Source organism: Prosopis cineraria, unplaced genomic scaffold (genome assembly GCF_029017545.1).
Source record: "Prosopis cineraria cultivar Desert tree isolate PC_DT_omini unplaced genomic scaffold, ASM2901754v1 PC13, whole genome shotgun sequence".
In the NCBI taxonomy this organism is placed as follows: domain Eukaryota; kingdom Viridiplantae; phylum Streptophyta; class Magnoliopsida; order Fabales; family Fabaceae; genus Prosopis; species Prosopis cineraria.
Genome location: NW_026555344.1, coordinates 35,744,462 through 35,758,327, shown reverse-complemented (window position 1 = coordinate 35,758,327; position 13,866 = coordinate 35,744,462). Strand labels below are relative to the sequence as shown.

Below are 13,866 nucleotides of genomic sequence, written 5' to 3'. Positions count from 1 at the left end.
AACAACAAAACAAGCCAGAATTAGCACTAAACTATCAGCCAAAATCCTTTTTCTTCTCTGCATCAATATCCGATAGGTCCAGCATCAGAATCGAAAACAAAGAGGAAGGTGGCTTATTCAGCCATCCTTGCGATACCATTCCTCCCATAATCACAGCTGCAACAGCATCAGTAGCTCTATTTCCCTCATGGGCCACCAAAGACAATGACCAATTACTATTAGACCTCTCCTGAAACAAGTCACAGCATTCCCATAATTCGCACCCTTTAGCATCCTCCTCCTGAACTCTCCTATATAGCTCCAAGCAATCTGTCTCAACAGTCACATGACCATCACTAAACAGATCTTTCACTTACAAGGCTTCAACCAAAGCAAAATACTCAACCATAAAATGTTGATTTAGCACAAACTTCAAGCCTCATACCTCCCAAGAATTGCCCTCTACAGTCTCTTCCCACCAAACCTATGATAGCCTTCCCATTCTTGGAACTAAAACCTCCATCAATATTAATCTTCACCGCACTTGTAACAGGCTTCATCCAAACCAGCCACCTATCAATATTATTTCCAGTCACCGTGTCAACCTTCTTCTTTCTATTTTGTCCCCAGAACTCCCCCACCAAACCCAAGACTCTCATCAAACAAATGATATATTTTTATTAAACAGATTGCAAATAACATGACACATTCAATCTGTTTAAGAATTTCTTCATAAAGGACAATAATTATCTAATTAACTTTAAATGCTTAATATATTTTTATCCAATTAAATCAATATATATATATTTATATGGGCTAATAATATTAATAATAAAAATTTGTTATAAAATAAATAATATATAAAATATTCACATATTTTAATTTAATTGAGAAAGTAAAAATAATTCTTTTAAATATATAAGTTTAATTTTGATTGTTTTGGATTATTTCTTTTTACGTCATTCTTTCCCAAAAGGGGAATTGTTTTGACTTTTGAATACACCAATCCTGCCTCCGCTGACATGAATTCGTTTGTTTGAAGGCCATATTTATTGCCTCCTGTCACGAAGTCAACTACAATTTCTTTTAGAGCATATTCCATTTGTTTGTATTAGTTTTGTTTCTTTTAAAGCGTTTTGAAAGCCGGACCGGACGGTTTGGCCGGTCCGCCATCACTCGGACATTTCATCAGTTTGGCTTGGAGTTTTGGACCGTCTAAGGGGTTGAGCTGGTTTGAGTTGCTCAGAACCGGCTTCTGCGCCGAAAACCGAACCAGTTTGAAGAAAACCGCTTTTTCTGTCTCATCCCATCTCCTTGGTCTGATCTCCCACATATGGGCTTCGACTGGGGACAGTATATGGGCCCAGATTATTAATTCCCTCCTCTTGCACATTTTGTTTTGGACTGGGCTCTAGTCACAACTTTTGGGCATTGGCCCATTCCTTTTACATGCTTCATCTAGTCAGTACCCTTAGTTCCATTAAAGTTTTTGAGGGACGTTATCAGTTATCCCTATCCCGTGAATCCGCATGTGATGGTGGTGTTTCCTCATTTTGAAGATTCCTCAGTATCTCAAAGCGTGATCTGTGCATTAACTTCCCCCTTGGTTTCCGCCATTTACTGATTCTTTGCTCTGCTCGCCACTCACCGGAGACTGAAGTCGATAATAAATAGAGTTGGGAGAGAGCACAATTCACAGCGATATTGATCCCACAAGTCAAGAAGCGGGGGCGAAGGAAAGTGACGGAGACCTTCAGAGATTGCGTGAAGACTGAGTGATTGAAGCTGCATCCGAGGTTGGTTATGCTATCAAATTTCCGTCAGCGATATTTGACAGTTTTGAACGGCTAATGTTTCATGAATCTTCTGAAGAATCATTTTGCATATTGTTTTCCCAATGCCTTCAATTTCAGAAGAAAACTTACTAGTTCATGTTTGATGATTTTCTGAATAGGTCTGTTTTCATCATTTCCCAACCAAGGTTTTGGCAAAATCAGTTTGTTTGAACCCAGAAAGGGGAAGTCAATTAACAATGAGCGATGAGATTAGCAAGCTATCAGACGAGTTGCTTGAACATATTCTGTCTTTTCTTCCAACCAAACAAGCCATCGCCGCCAGCCTCGTGTGTAAGAGGTGGAAGACACTTTGGCGGTCACTATCAACTCTTCACCTTGATGATTCCATCTATCAAAATTACATAAGTTTCGTTAAGTTTGTTTACGGGGTCTTCATTTGTGGAGATTTTAGATCCATCAAAAAGTTCCATCTCGTTTGTCAATCTTGTGACAGTTACCCTAACCAGATTAAAATCTGGGCGGCTCATGCTGCTCTAAATCTCAAAGTTGAGCAGCTGGAGCTAATTTTTCCATTCTCTAACTACAGTTTGCTGTCTGGAGTTTTCGTCTGCAGTACCATAAAGGAATTAAAGTTGGAGGGGTTGTTGGTAGACTCTCTTTCTTGTGTAAATTTGCCTTCATTGAAAATCATGCACTTGCAACGTGCTAAATTTCATGATTTCAAACTTGTGGCAATGCTTCTTTCTGGATGTCCTCTTCTTGAAAGCTTGTCACTGTCATTTAAGTGTAGGGGCATGCCCGCTAACGTTGCAGCAGCAGTCGACGTTGCAGATCTCAAGCATTTGGCCTCAGCAACTTTCGGACCCTTCATGATGAATTTAAAAGCTTTCTCTAATGTTAAATTTCTTAGTTTGTGTGAGGTAGGAATGAAGATGAGTAAATTTCATATTATTTCCTTTCTTTCCGGGATGTGATGACTCATATTATTTCTTATTTGCTTGTTCTCGTTTTCTAAGATGTGATAACTGAAGCTATTGAATTTGCTATGATGTTCCACTTGTAGACTTTTTGGATACCTAGCCAGGATCATATGCCAACATATGACAATTTAACTCGGTTGGAATTCTCATGTTATGCCAAAGACTGGGGCGAGATAGTGAAATGTCTCAAGAATTGTCCCAAGCTCCAAAATCTAGTGATTCGTAAAGCTCTGGCTGGCTCACCAAATAATCATCACGAGGAAGTGGAAAGCTTGATGGAACCAGTATTTGAGGTTCCTCAGTGTATCTCATCACACTTGAAGACATTCTACCTTGCAGAATACGAGGACTTCAACTCCCAGTTTCAGATGGTGAGATTTATTTGGAGGGAAGCTAAAGTTTTGAGGACTATCACCCTTTCCTCAAGCGTGGGAAAGAAGAAACGGAAAATGATGAGGCGCCAAATGCTCGAAAGACTATCCAGATGTTGCATGGGTCGAGTGAATTGCAATCTTTTGTTTGACTAATTACAATCTTTTGCTTGGCTAAATTTTCGTTATGTGGAATCCTTTATTTTGCAAGAAAACCTTTTAGATAGTTTATAGATTCTTTTTATAAAATAAAGAAATTTGTTTTATAGAGATTTTATGAAAAGCATACATTATTTTATCTTTGGTTACAATATATAAAAAATATTATTAGTTAGTTTTTTTAAATTTTATGATATTTTCTCTGATTTTTTATTTTATAAAAATTATTTATTTTTTCACTATTTGAAAATTTTATGGTATATTCAAATATCCTATTTTTTAAAAGAATTCTCTTCCATCTACCGCATAATATTAATTTTAAAAGTTACTCAAAGTAGCATTTTTAAATAATCAAAAAAATTTTTTTTTTGCATTCTATTTATTTTCAAAAGTTTAAGCGAACATCCTAAAATTTTAAAAAAAAAATAAATAATTTTTTTCATAATATAATCTGAAAATGCCGGCCTAAAGTTTAGTGTGTATTTGGTTTTCTGTATATATTTGATAAAAGTTCATTTGAAAGATTCAACTATTTGTTGGATTTGATAAAAATACATTCTAGATGTAGTTTGAATGAGATTAACAGGATCCTTAAACTCTCATCACATAATCAAAATTAAAAATATTAAATTGCATAATTAATTATAAATACTTATAATAGCTACTTAAATAACATTTTTATATATAGAAATGCAAATGTCTATTTAGAAAATTGCAATTGAACTTTGCTCATAATAGTTAAACAAGAAAAGAATATGAATTAAGACTGTGTCTAAGTTTTAAAAAAATGTCAGAAAACTATGACATATTTATATGAATATTTACAGCAGGTGACATAATTTTTCAAAATAAATACCATATATTTCAACTGAATTATGTCACTTGAGGCAAGCATTTATATGTTGCACAAACAGATAGACAATGTCGACTTGGACTGAATTGCAATGGACTATCAGGTTTACCGTTTACGCATAGCCAAACGCGTACGTATCTGATACATTTCTAAATTTTTACACAAACTTAAGGGTTAATGTGTGGTTTTACCTTTGAAATATTTTTTGAGGAACACCCAATACCCTTCTTATATTCACAATAATACAACAGTAAATAAAGAATTAACATGCAAAGTTTTCCTATTTGCTATTGTATTGTTGCAAATATAAGAAGAAAAGTTATGAATATTTAAACAAAACTTGTGAATTATTTATTTTTAACAAAGCTAATTTGATAATTTATATAAATTTATTAATGACAGAAAAATTCTTAAAGACTTCAGGGGAATTATTGTATTTCGAGAGACTAAATTGTTATTTATACATTTTAAAGAAATTTTATTATCATTTTTTCTATTTTTAAATAAAATAAAGAAATTTAATTTTTATAATTATAAAAGTGCCTTGTAACTTGAATAAAATATAAAATATCAAATAAGATAAAATTTTAACCATTTTTAATATCAAACATTTTTATAACAAAAATTACAAATAAGAAAAAATAAATATCCTTTTTAATAATTATAAATTTAAAAGTACATTTTATTATATAATCCAAACAACTTTTTGTATATCAAACTGACTTTTAAAAAAATATATCTAAATATAAATTTTATTATAATAACTAACTTTTACTAAACTGATTTTTATTAAATAAATTTTTGATAAATTGATTTTTAGTCAATGAAAAACCAAACACACACTTAGTTGTTTCGTTACTGCTGGTTGTGAGAAAAGTAAGGAATTAGCATGTTAATTGCCTGAAAATGTTGTATCGGGATATTTATTTTGATTGAGTTATTTCTCTACAGTTGTCTTCTTATGATAAGATACAGAAGATAGAGACAATTCTATTTTTGTTGTTACCTTAAGGAAAAATGCTATTAGGAAATTTATTTAGGAAACTTTGAAGGCTTTTGTTAGTGAATGAAGGTGTATGATTCGTAGTTTATGAATTATGTTGTTGGTTAAGGTGGTTGATAAAAGTTGTGAGAAAAAAATTTTAGTGTAAAATTTATGGGTTTTCATCTTTTAAATTATAGCAAACTTAAATGGAGGATTAGAAAGCTCATTTTGGATAGATAGTTGTGCCTTAAAAATTTTGGGTATTCTAAGAGGAAAATGGGTTCAAATGATGTTCTTTTTCATATATTTAGATCGATTATTGTATAATGATTAAGGGAAAAAAATGGGAAGTTTAATAAACGAAATATTGGCATTGGTATTTGCTAGGATGAGATTTAGGGGAGGGGGGAAGAAGGGCTTACATTTGTACTTTGAACACTAATGCCTATAAGGTATTTGGTAAAATGCTTGTTAGAGGAAATTTTGATTTACAATGCTGAAACATGTGATAATTTGTTTTATTGTGTTGTTAATTAAATTATAAAATGTACTTATTCTCTACAACAGAAGTCAGAGTTGAAGTTAGAAATCTTTGAAAAAGAAAATATTTTGGTTAGTAATTCAAGGACCAAAGTTGCTTGATTTTATGTTGACCGAGGGAGTGCCATCAAGAGAGTTTGATGGAACTTTTAAAAGGTGGAAGTTGAGATTTCTTCCTTTTCTACTTTTCCAAATTATTTTGGACATAAAATTTTGGGTTATAAATTATATATATATAAGAAGATGACAATGATGTTACTTGGGTACTAAGATTTAAAGACCAAGCACTATTACAAGACGACAAGTTAGGAGTGAGTAATTTATTTGAGAATGTGTCATATATGTGAATAGTATCCCAATAATTTGTTAGCAAATTCATTTTTTAAAATATCGATTGAGCTTATTCACAGTCACTTGCTCTATTTATATATCTTTTTAAAAAAATTGTTCAAGACAAATGATAGAGTATTTTTATTTATTCCTCCTTAGTAGTTTATGATTTTCATTTTTATTACTAGGTATTGTACTTAGAAATGTCTTCATTACAATAGATTTTATAGAGAGTTGGAACTATAATTTTTCAAATGAATATTTAAAAGCGATTGCCATATTTGATAATGTTTGATTTACATGTAAGAGATGACTAACTATTATGGTTCATGCATGTGATTTATATACAGAGGCATTTATTTATGTTCAGTTTGATGAGTAATTTTAAAAAGAGATAATATATTGATTTTAGATCCATGCATGCCCATGCATGCTTGATTTGAAATGTGGGATTAAGTCAGAATGCTGGTTGCTAACGATAGTATCATTAGCCCTTAACACACTATGGTACACCTAGCTAACAGGGTGTTTAGGAGGTGTTAGCCCTGTGCGACGGCCAATGTACATGGAATGGAGAAATGGTTATTCGTGAGCATAGTACTCACACTTGTTTTCATGGGCCTTGTGCCTACGCTTGATTTTGTGGGCTTTGTGCTCATGCTTGTTTTCATGGCTTCGAACCATGTTTATTAATTACTTACCCTCGTGGACTGTGTGTCCATCCTTGTTAGTTATTTATTCTCATAGACTTTGTGTCTATGCTTGTTAATCTTTTTGATTGAGTCCCGCAAATTATGAAACTTTGGAACTTATTGTTTTTTAATTGGTTTTTGCTAAATAAGTTGATTGCTTGACTGTGCATGGATTTCTCTTTATAAGATGAATTATATAATTTAGTTGTCTAAGACAAAGGTTTTAACTTGGAAATTGAACTTGATGTCTCTATTGCCTTTAATCAACCTTGTATCTATTTGGTTTACATATTTTTATAAGATTATTTAAAATTACAATGTGTTTTATTTTTATTATGATAATGATTATTACTATGAAATTCATAATTATTTTAAAAATTTTATTTCCCCTTTATTTCTTTAAATTTAAATTGGGAAGTTATTCACTGAAAAGTTACTCTTAGTCTCAGATTCATTAGACGATGCTAAATCTCTTACTGACTTTTGAAGGTTTTATAGCTAAGTTAGGTGGAGATTTGATTGAAATTATTTCCTTTTGATGTAATTATAAAATTTATATATTTTATTTTGAAATTATGGTTAAGTGCTTTACATAAGTTATAGTTAGGGTTTTATTGTTGTTATATACTTTGTCTATTACCTACAAGGAGTTGAGCTTCTAGCTATTGTGGTATTTTGTTTAAAATTGTATTGAGAATTTTTGTGAGGTCTTATTTACAACGGATATGCTCTTGAAGTTTATGTAAAAAAAATTATGAAATCTTTTATTTGAATTAATTGCATGAAAATGGTCTAATCTTTGATAATTTATGTATATGGTCTTAAAGTTAAATTTTTGAATTTCAAGCTTTAGAGATGTGTGTTATGCGCATGTCCTGTGTCACATCTCGATACTAAAGGTGTGACTGACACAGAATATGAGATAGACTCACATTCCATAAGTCTTAATTAACTAAAAAATTAATTCAAGATAACAATATATAATTATGTCCAAATTTAAAATTTATAAAGTCTTAACCATGCTATAGAAATTTCGGTAGAGTTTTTCTTGTAATTAGGACTTTTCAAAATTTTTACAATGAGAAAACCTGTTAGCTAAATGAGAAAGGAGTTTAGCTCCACACTAACAAACTTCACAATAATAAAATAAGATTAAGACTTAACTATGGTATATGTGCAGCACTAAATTACAATTGTATAATATAATACACAATTATATCAAAATAAATGGTCAACATGTTCTTTTACATTTCAAAAAGCAATTGTGCCCCTCAATAATCAGCAAGAGGCGCAGGGTCGATTTCAATATTTGAGATCAAAGAAAATTTTTTGGATTGTCATTGATATTATAAATATGAAAGAGAGAACATTTATGAATAATTTACAACAGTTATAAAAATTGAAGAGAAAGTAATTCAATATTATAAAATTAGCAGATTTAGAATAAATATAGATGATTTACAGATAACAGAGAAATCAAGTCTAACTTTCCTAGCTTCAATCTCTATCTTAAATAATTGAGTTGTATAATTTACCTTGTAAAATCATATATGATCAAATAACAATTGTTTAGTATAATAAATTTTAAAAATAATAACTTTCCAGAATTTCACATTTTAGCAGGACTTTATCAGAATGATTAATAAGCATAGATATAAAGTTTACAAGGGTAAGTAACTAACGAACATGGATATAGAATCCACGAGAGTAAGTAATCAATAAGTGCAGCTCGAAGCCACAAAAACAAGCACAAACACAAAGCCCATGAAATCGAGCATAGGCAACAATGATATCTTTAATAATCTATAAACAACACTTTCTTTTAAGTTTAATTTGTTCTTACCTATTCCAAGTATAAAAAGGGTTAATAATGAATTTTTTTTCAAGATACAATATTGAAAACCCTTGAATATGGTTGGGACACTCAAGCAAGACAACAATTGAGTTTTTAAAAAATGACAATTTGATTTTATTGGTGTGTTCAATGACAAAGATAATGAGTTTGGATGTTGGATTGAAGAATTGAGTAATGGTGATGGATATTTATATAATGAAGAGTGTTTTGAAGTGAAGTGTTTTAATTAATGAATTAAAAATCTTGAAATCATAATCCTAAATTGTTTCATGAAATATCATAATTTAATAATTAATAAAGATGATTATTTGAAATAATTTTTTATGAAGAGTAATATCTCTTTAATATATAAAGTTTTACTGGAGTAAATATTTCCTTTCACCAAATGGTTTACCACATCTTTTTATTTTATAACCTTTTAAAGATGTCATTAAGAATTAGAGAGAGGTGATCTTTGTGTTTTTTAATATTACATTTTCCTATATAACTTTTCTATCACACCCCGAAAGCAGAGAGTGACAGGCACAGGATGTGAACCATATCACACATCTATTAAGCCTTAAATTGAGAATTTTTTTTCATTTTAAAACATAATTGAATCTGTACTGAAAATTATAACATGTTTAATAAAATTATTATATTGAAAATTTTAATATTTTTATAGAAAATTTTGGTAGAATCTTCCTAGTAAATAGGATTTTAGAAAATTTTTAATTTGTCAATATTTTACATGAAATGTAATATCAATCAGGAGCTCAACTCCTTCCAGCCAGCAAACAACATATATCACAATAGAAACCTAGCTATAGGCTATGTGGAGCTAACTAACCTTACTTTCAAAATAAAATACATCAGTTCAAATGTTTATGTCAAAAGGAGATAATGCTAAGCAAAATATCACCACCCAGAACAATTTTTCGCCCCTTAAATGTCAGCAGTAGGATCAACACCAGTTAACGAATCTGAGACCAAATAAGTTTTCAGTGAATAGCATCCCAACAATAAATAACTAAATATGTATAAAAAGAAAGTTTAACATAATTGTGTGTGTTAGAATAAAAATTTTCACAAACAAATATATAATAAACTTCGTCAAAAAGGACTTTATGTAACTTTAAATAAATTCCTGATTCATTAAAATATCACATCAAACGTCATTATCATGTACTTTTGATAAAGTAAATAATTGTATAAAATAATTATAAATATGTCATTAATCAAAATCAATGAAAAATAGGTCTATCAAATAATTAAAAAATCATAATTATATGAACTTATCAGAATAAATAACAAACGTGGACACACAGTCTATAAAGGTAAGTAACCAAACATAGCTGAAGCTACGAAACAAACATGGACATGCAGTCCACGAGGATAATGCTAACTAAATGTAGCTTGAAGCCACGAAACAAATATGAGTACGATGCTCACGAATAACCATCCCTCCATTTCACGTGCATTGGCTATCACACAGGGCTAACACCTCCTATAAACATCCTACTAGCTAGGTGTATCATGGTGCGCCAATGGCTAACGGAACTGTCGTTAGTGACCAGTGTTCTATATAAAGTCCTATTCAAATCCATTTTCAAACATGCAAAAAATCATCACTTCCATAATAAAATTTTCATTTTCAAAGTCAAACTCGCATGAATCATTCTCTGTATCAATCCAATGTTCAATAAAATGAAATCTCATAGTCAAAGTCCAAATTTGTATTTATTAATTAATTAAAATTTCAAAACTGATAAAGGCAATTTCACAAAATAAAGAAGTTTAATAAATAAACTATTCAATAACCATATCGTTGTTAGTAAAATAATTTTGCATAAAAATGTACTATTGTAGTAAAGGAAATCTTTATTAAAAAATCAGTTGGGATGCTATCTACTTACCTAAAAAGCTCACAAGATGAAAATTCGCTCTTTTGAACATCTCTCAGTTGCCTTTTGGCTACTCTAATTACCTAAATAAGAAGAATGAATAACTTTATTTAATGATAACTCCACTTCATATACTACCAATAAAAGTCATCAACCTATTATCTTGTCTAGAAATTATTAAATTCTTCTAAATCAGTATTTGTCCTTAACCCAGCAACCATATTTAAAATATTTTATTTCTTTCTCTAGCTAGCCAATAATGATACCCTTATGTTGCACTCATATCATCCTTTCTTGGTGATGAGTAAATGATTTATCATTTGTAATCATCAACCATACAATGCCCCAATATCTAATTTGTCTCACAGTAGCTTCATAGTCAAAATTCTTCACCAAATCCAAGTAAATTTCATAAATAATTAACCTCCAAACCAAATGTGTCCTTTTTCTCTTTCAATCGCCTTATCATATACAATAAAATTTTATTGGGCTTCCTACAAATCCAAAAACTTCCTCCCGACGTTGCCACAACTTTACATAGATATTTCAACGATCAATACATAAATAGCAATTTGGTACTTGAATTATTAATACAAATATTCTCTTTAAAATCTCTACTTCTAATTCCAACTTCTTTCAAGCATTTTAGCGAACATTTTATACGCGTCCAAACTCAACTAAATACCAAACCTCTTCCTCATTATTATACTTTCCAACATTTTTTTAAATATCAATATATAGATAAAACAAGCTCCTCAAATCCCCCTTTTTTCTAATAGGGAAAAAAATAGCTTTTAACTTTAAAAGTAAAACCCAAACTCACATTCATCTTCATTAATCATAACCCAAAAAAAATCATACTGAAATTATTTAATGAAAATGTTTAACTAAGTTTTAAATTTCAAATTAATCCAATCCCCTTCCTACACAATCACACGCGGTAGTTGAACAAGAGAAAATTCACAACCATTTTTCATATATTTCTTTTTTTCCAATGGCAACATAAGATTAACCAAGCTTCTCCTTCAACATAAAACCACTTTAATGCTCAAATAAAATTAAATCTCCATCCACGTTACTTTCAGCAGCAAAGAAAGGAAGGAGAAAATTTTACAATCTCAGCCAACAATGCACACCAAGCAACAAGGAAGAGGAGGATTGAAATAACCTTAGATCATTAACAACACATAAAGGAAGGAGAGAGAAAGAAGATAACAGCACTGAACAGGGGAAGCATGAAGGAATTACAATTCTAACAAGGATGCCAAAGTAGCGACAGAAAATGGCCAAACACTCACCGGAACCACATGTAATGATGAACAGACAGGACTCCAGCAGCGACGGTAATGAACAAACAAGTTGGATGACTGGCTAAGTTGAGCGATTTGTGACACAAAACAGGGGAGATGATGGTGGTGACGTGAAGCATGGAAGGAAGATTTTCGATGCCCCCACAGCCATAGCCACACCCACGAATGCAGTAGCAACTTGAAGCAAGAAGAAGGGAAGCCGTCACATAAACAGAGAAGAGCAGGGAAGAAAAAGAACAATTGGCGATGCGGATGAAGAACGGACGAACGAGTTAGGCAAAGATTACCAACAGTGAACGCTGTGAAACAAGACGGAGAAGACGACACATGGACCCTTAGCATCAGTTGATCATGGTGATTGCATACCCAAGTCGGTGAACATGCTGGAATGTAGAAGGACAGAGATGAAAGTTTTCAAAATTCTCTCCCTCTCTCTCGTCGGTTCTCTCATTAAAATGACAGAGGAAGAAGAAAAATCTGACTTAAAAAGGGAGGATTGAGAAAGTTACAACGATGGACCCAAATTTTTTATATATTATAATATAAGAGACAAGGCATTTTCTCTCTTCGTTTTTTTTTTTGAAATTTTTCTCATAACCATGATAAAATAAGATTAGCCTATTACTTAAGAGAATTTAAACTTTGAATCTTCCAGTAAGTTGCTAACTTAAGTTGTAATAAATAACCACCATCTACTTGTTAAATTGGAATAATTAAATAAAATATTAATTAGAAAAGAAATTTATTTAATTCAAAATTTATAGTCATTACATTTTCATAATTTTTTTTTTGTCCAAGGTATCCTCACAACCAGCAATTGTGAGATTAATTCCCTGAGAAATCTGAATACTGTTTAAAGGGTTATATTATTTCAAGTAATGGTTTTTCATACACATATCTAGGAATCATAAAAATTTCTTAATTTATTATACATGCAACTTTTTTTAAAAAGCACCATCTTTTCATTTTAAAATCATTCCAACATTTTGGCTTCTCTTATCACTTCTTCCTCATTTTTCATCTCAGCCATCATGTTATATTTGAATGATTAACCCTTCATAGGTTAAGAAACGAAATCGTTGTTAAATCTTAAAATCCTTTCTTATATGCGATGAATTTGTAAATAAAATAAATTTAGTTCACTTGTTTAATTTAGTTATCGCCACATCACAAGAAAAACATAGAAATTCCACGAATAATAAAATACTATATAATCCATGTCCTAACAATTTATAATCCATATTCATACGATAGATTTAATAAGGAAAAATTAGGATTTAAAATATTAAAAAAAATTATAAGGCCACAAGCTTTGAAGGCTAAGGACGGACTATAAATTAAACAAGGACAAGTTTGACTAGAACATAGAGAAGTACGATCTAGAGAAATGACGCGAGCACAGCGGTGCATTTATATTTATATTAGTTGCGAAGCATAACACAGAGAATAAGAGTGATCTGCTTTGCTGTAGGCAGAAGAAGATTAATTAACCTCGAAGGTACTATGAAATTAGTGTACTACCTCTTCAATAATTTTTACACGTGAAGAGTTAATCATTCAAATATAAATATAGTGGCTTTGATGAAAAATAAGAAGTAAAGAGAAGCCAAAGTCTTGCTGAAATAATTTCAAAATGAAAAGAAGTGATTTGTTGAAATGTTGAGATTAACAAATTTTTATGAAGGGTCATTAATATAAAAAGTTACCAAGATCATATATCTTTAATTCCTAATTAAAGGCACATTTAGAAGGTTATAAAATTGAAAGATATAACCACCACTTGATGAAAACAAGTGTTATTTTAAGAAATCTCCACATATATTTGTTGAAGAGGAAAAAAAACCTACATATTAAAAAGATGTTATTCTTGCTCTTTGAGTTTGGACCACTACAGGCATATTCAGACTTTGGTAAGCTCACAGAATTCAACTCATATAAACTTTCATTTACAGAAAAAAAAAAGATGATCATGATATGAATTATATTTGGTTGATATGAAATATGATCATTCTTATTACTTTTTTTTTCTAGATGATCATAGCTATTTTGGCACATTAAATTAGCACCAAAACAAATCGCCTACGAGGACCACCAATATCTCGTTTTTCTTTCATATATTTATTCTTTTGTTTT

General features: G+C 30.8%; 2 protein-coding genes across 5 annotated transcripts; one reads left to right on the top strand and one right to left on the bottom strand.

The window, feature by feature from the left end:
• The first annotated feature begins 1,503 nt into the window (after positions 1–1,503).
• Positions 1,504–3,350, top strand: LOC129289774 (F-box/FBD/LRR-repeat protein At4g26340-like). 2 transcript variants are annotated; one of them, XM_054926533.1, is made up of 4 exons: positions 1,504–1,775; positions 1,934–2,422; positions 2,561–2,695; positions 2,839–3,350. In XM_054926533.1, exons 2-4 carry the CDS (start codon positions 2,012–2,014, stop codon positions 3,280–3,282), a joined length of 990 nt encoding a protein of 329 aa, XP_054782508.1. In that variant the 5' UTR covers positions 1,504–1,775; positions 1,934–2,011; the 3' UTR covers positions 3,283–3,350. The 2 variants fall into 2 exon arrangements, with proteins under 2 accessions (XP_054782508.1, XP_054782507.1); XM_054926532.1 differs by having other exon boundaries at positions 1,934–2,695.
• A 6,039-nt stretch (positions 3,351–9,389) lies between these two features.
• Positions 9,390–12,159, bottom strand: LOC129290472 (uncharacterized). 3 transcript variants are annotated; one of them, XM_054927249.1, is made up of 3 exons: positions 12,025–12,159; positions 11,722–11,910; positions 9,390–9,502 (listed from the first exon to the last, which is right to left on the bottom strand). In XM_054927249.1, the coding sequence occupies exons 1-3, from the start codon at positions 12,060–12,062 to the stop codon at positions 9,484–9,486; spliced, it is 246 nt and encodes an 81-aa protein (XP_054783224.1). In that variant the 5' UTR covers positions 12,063–12,159; the 3' UTR covers positions 9,390–9,483. The 3 variants fall into 3 exon arrangements, 2 of the variants coding, with proteins under 2 accessions (XP_054783224.1, XP_054783223.1); XM_054927248.1 differs by having other exon boundaries at positions 11,722–12,150; XR_008588390.1 differs by lacking the exon at positions 9,390–9,502 and having other exon boundaries at positions 11,594–11,910; positions 12,021–12,149.
• Positions 12,160–13,866: the final 1,707 nt, after the last annotated feature.

Excerpts from the sequence above, each read along its gene's own strand:
- LOC129289774 (XM_054926532.1), top strand. The coding sequence starts at position 2,012 with ATGAGCGATGAGATTAGCAAGCTATCAGACGAGTTGCTTGAACATATT. Across the intron at positions 2,696-2,838 it reads AATTTCTTAGTTTGTGTGAG|ACTTTTTGGATACCTAGCCA; the intron begins GTAGGAATGAAG and ends TTCCACTTGTAG.
- LOC129290472 (XM_054927248.1), bottom strand. The coding sequence starts at position 12,075 with ATGCTAAGGGTCCATGTGTCGTCTTCTCCGTCTTGTTTCACAGCGTTC.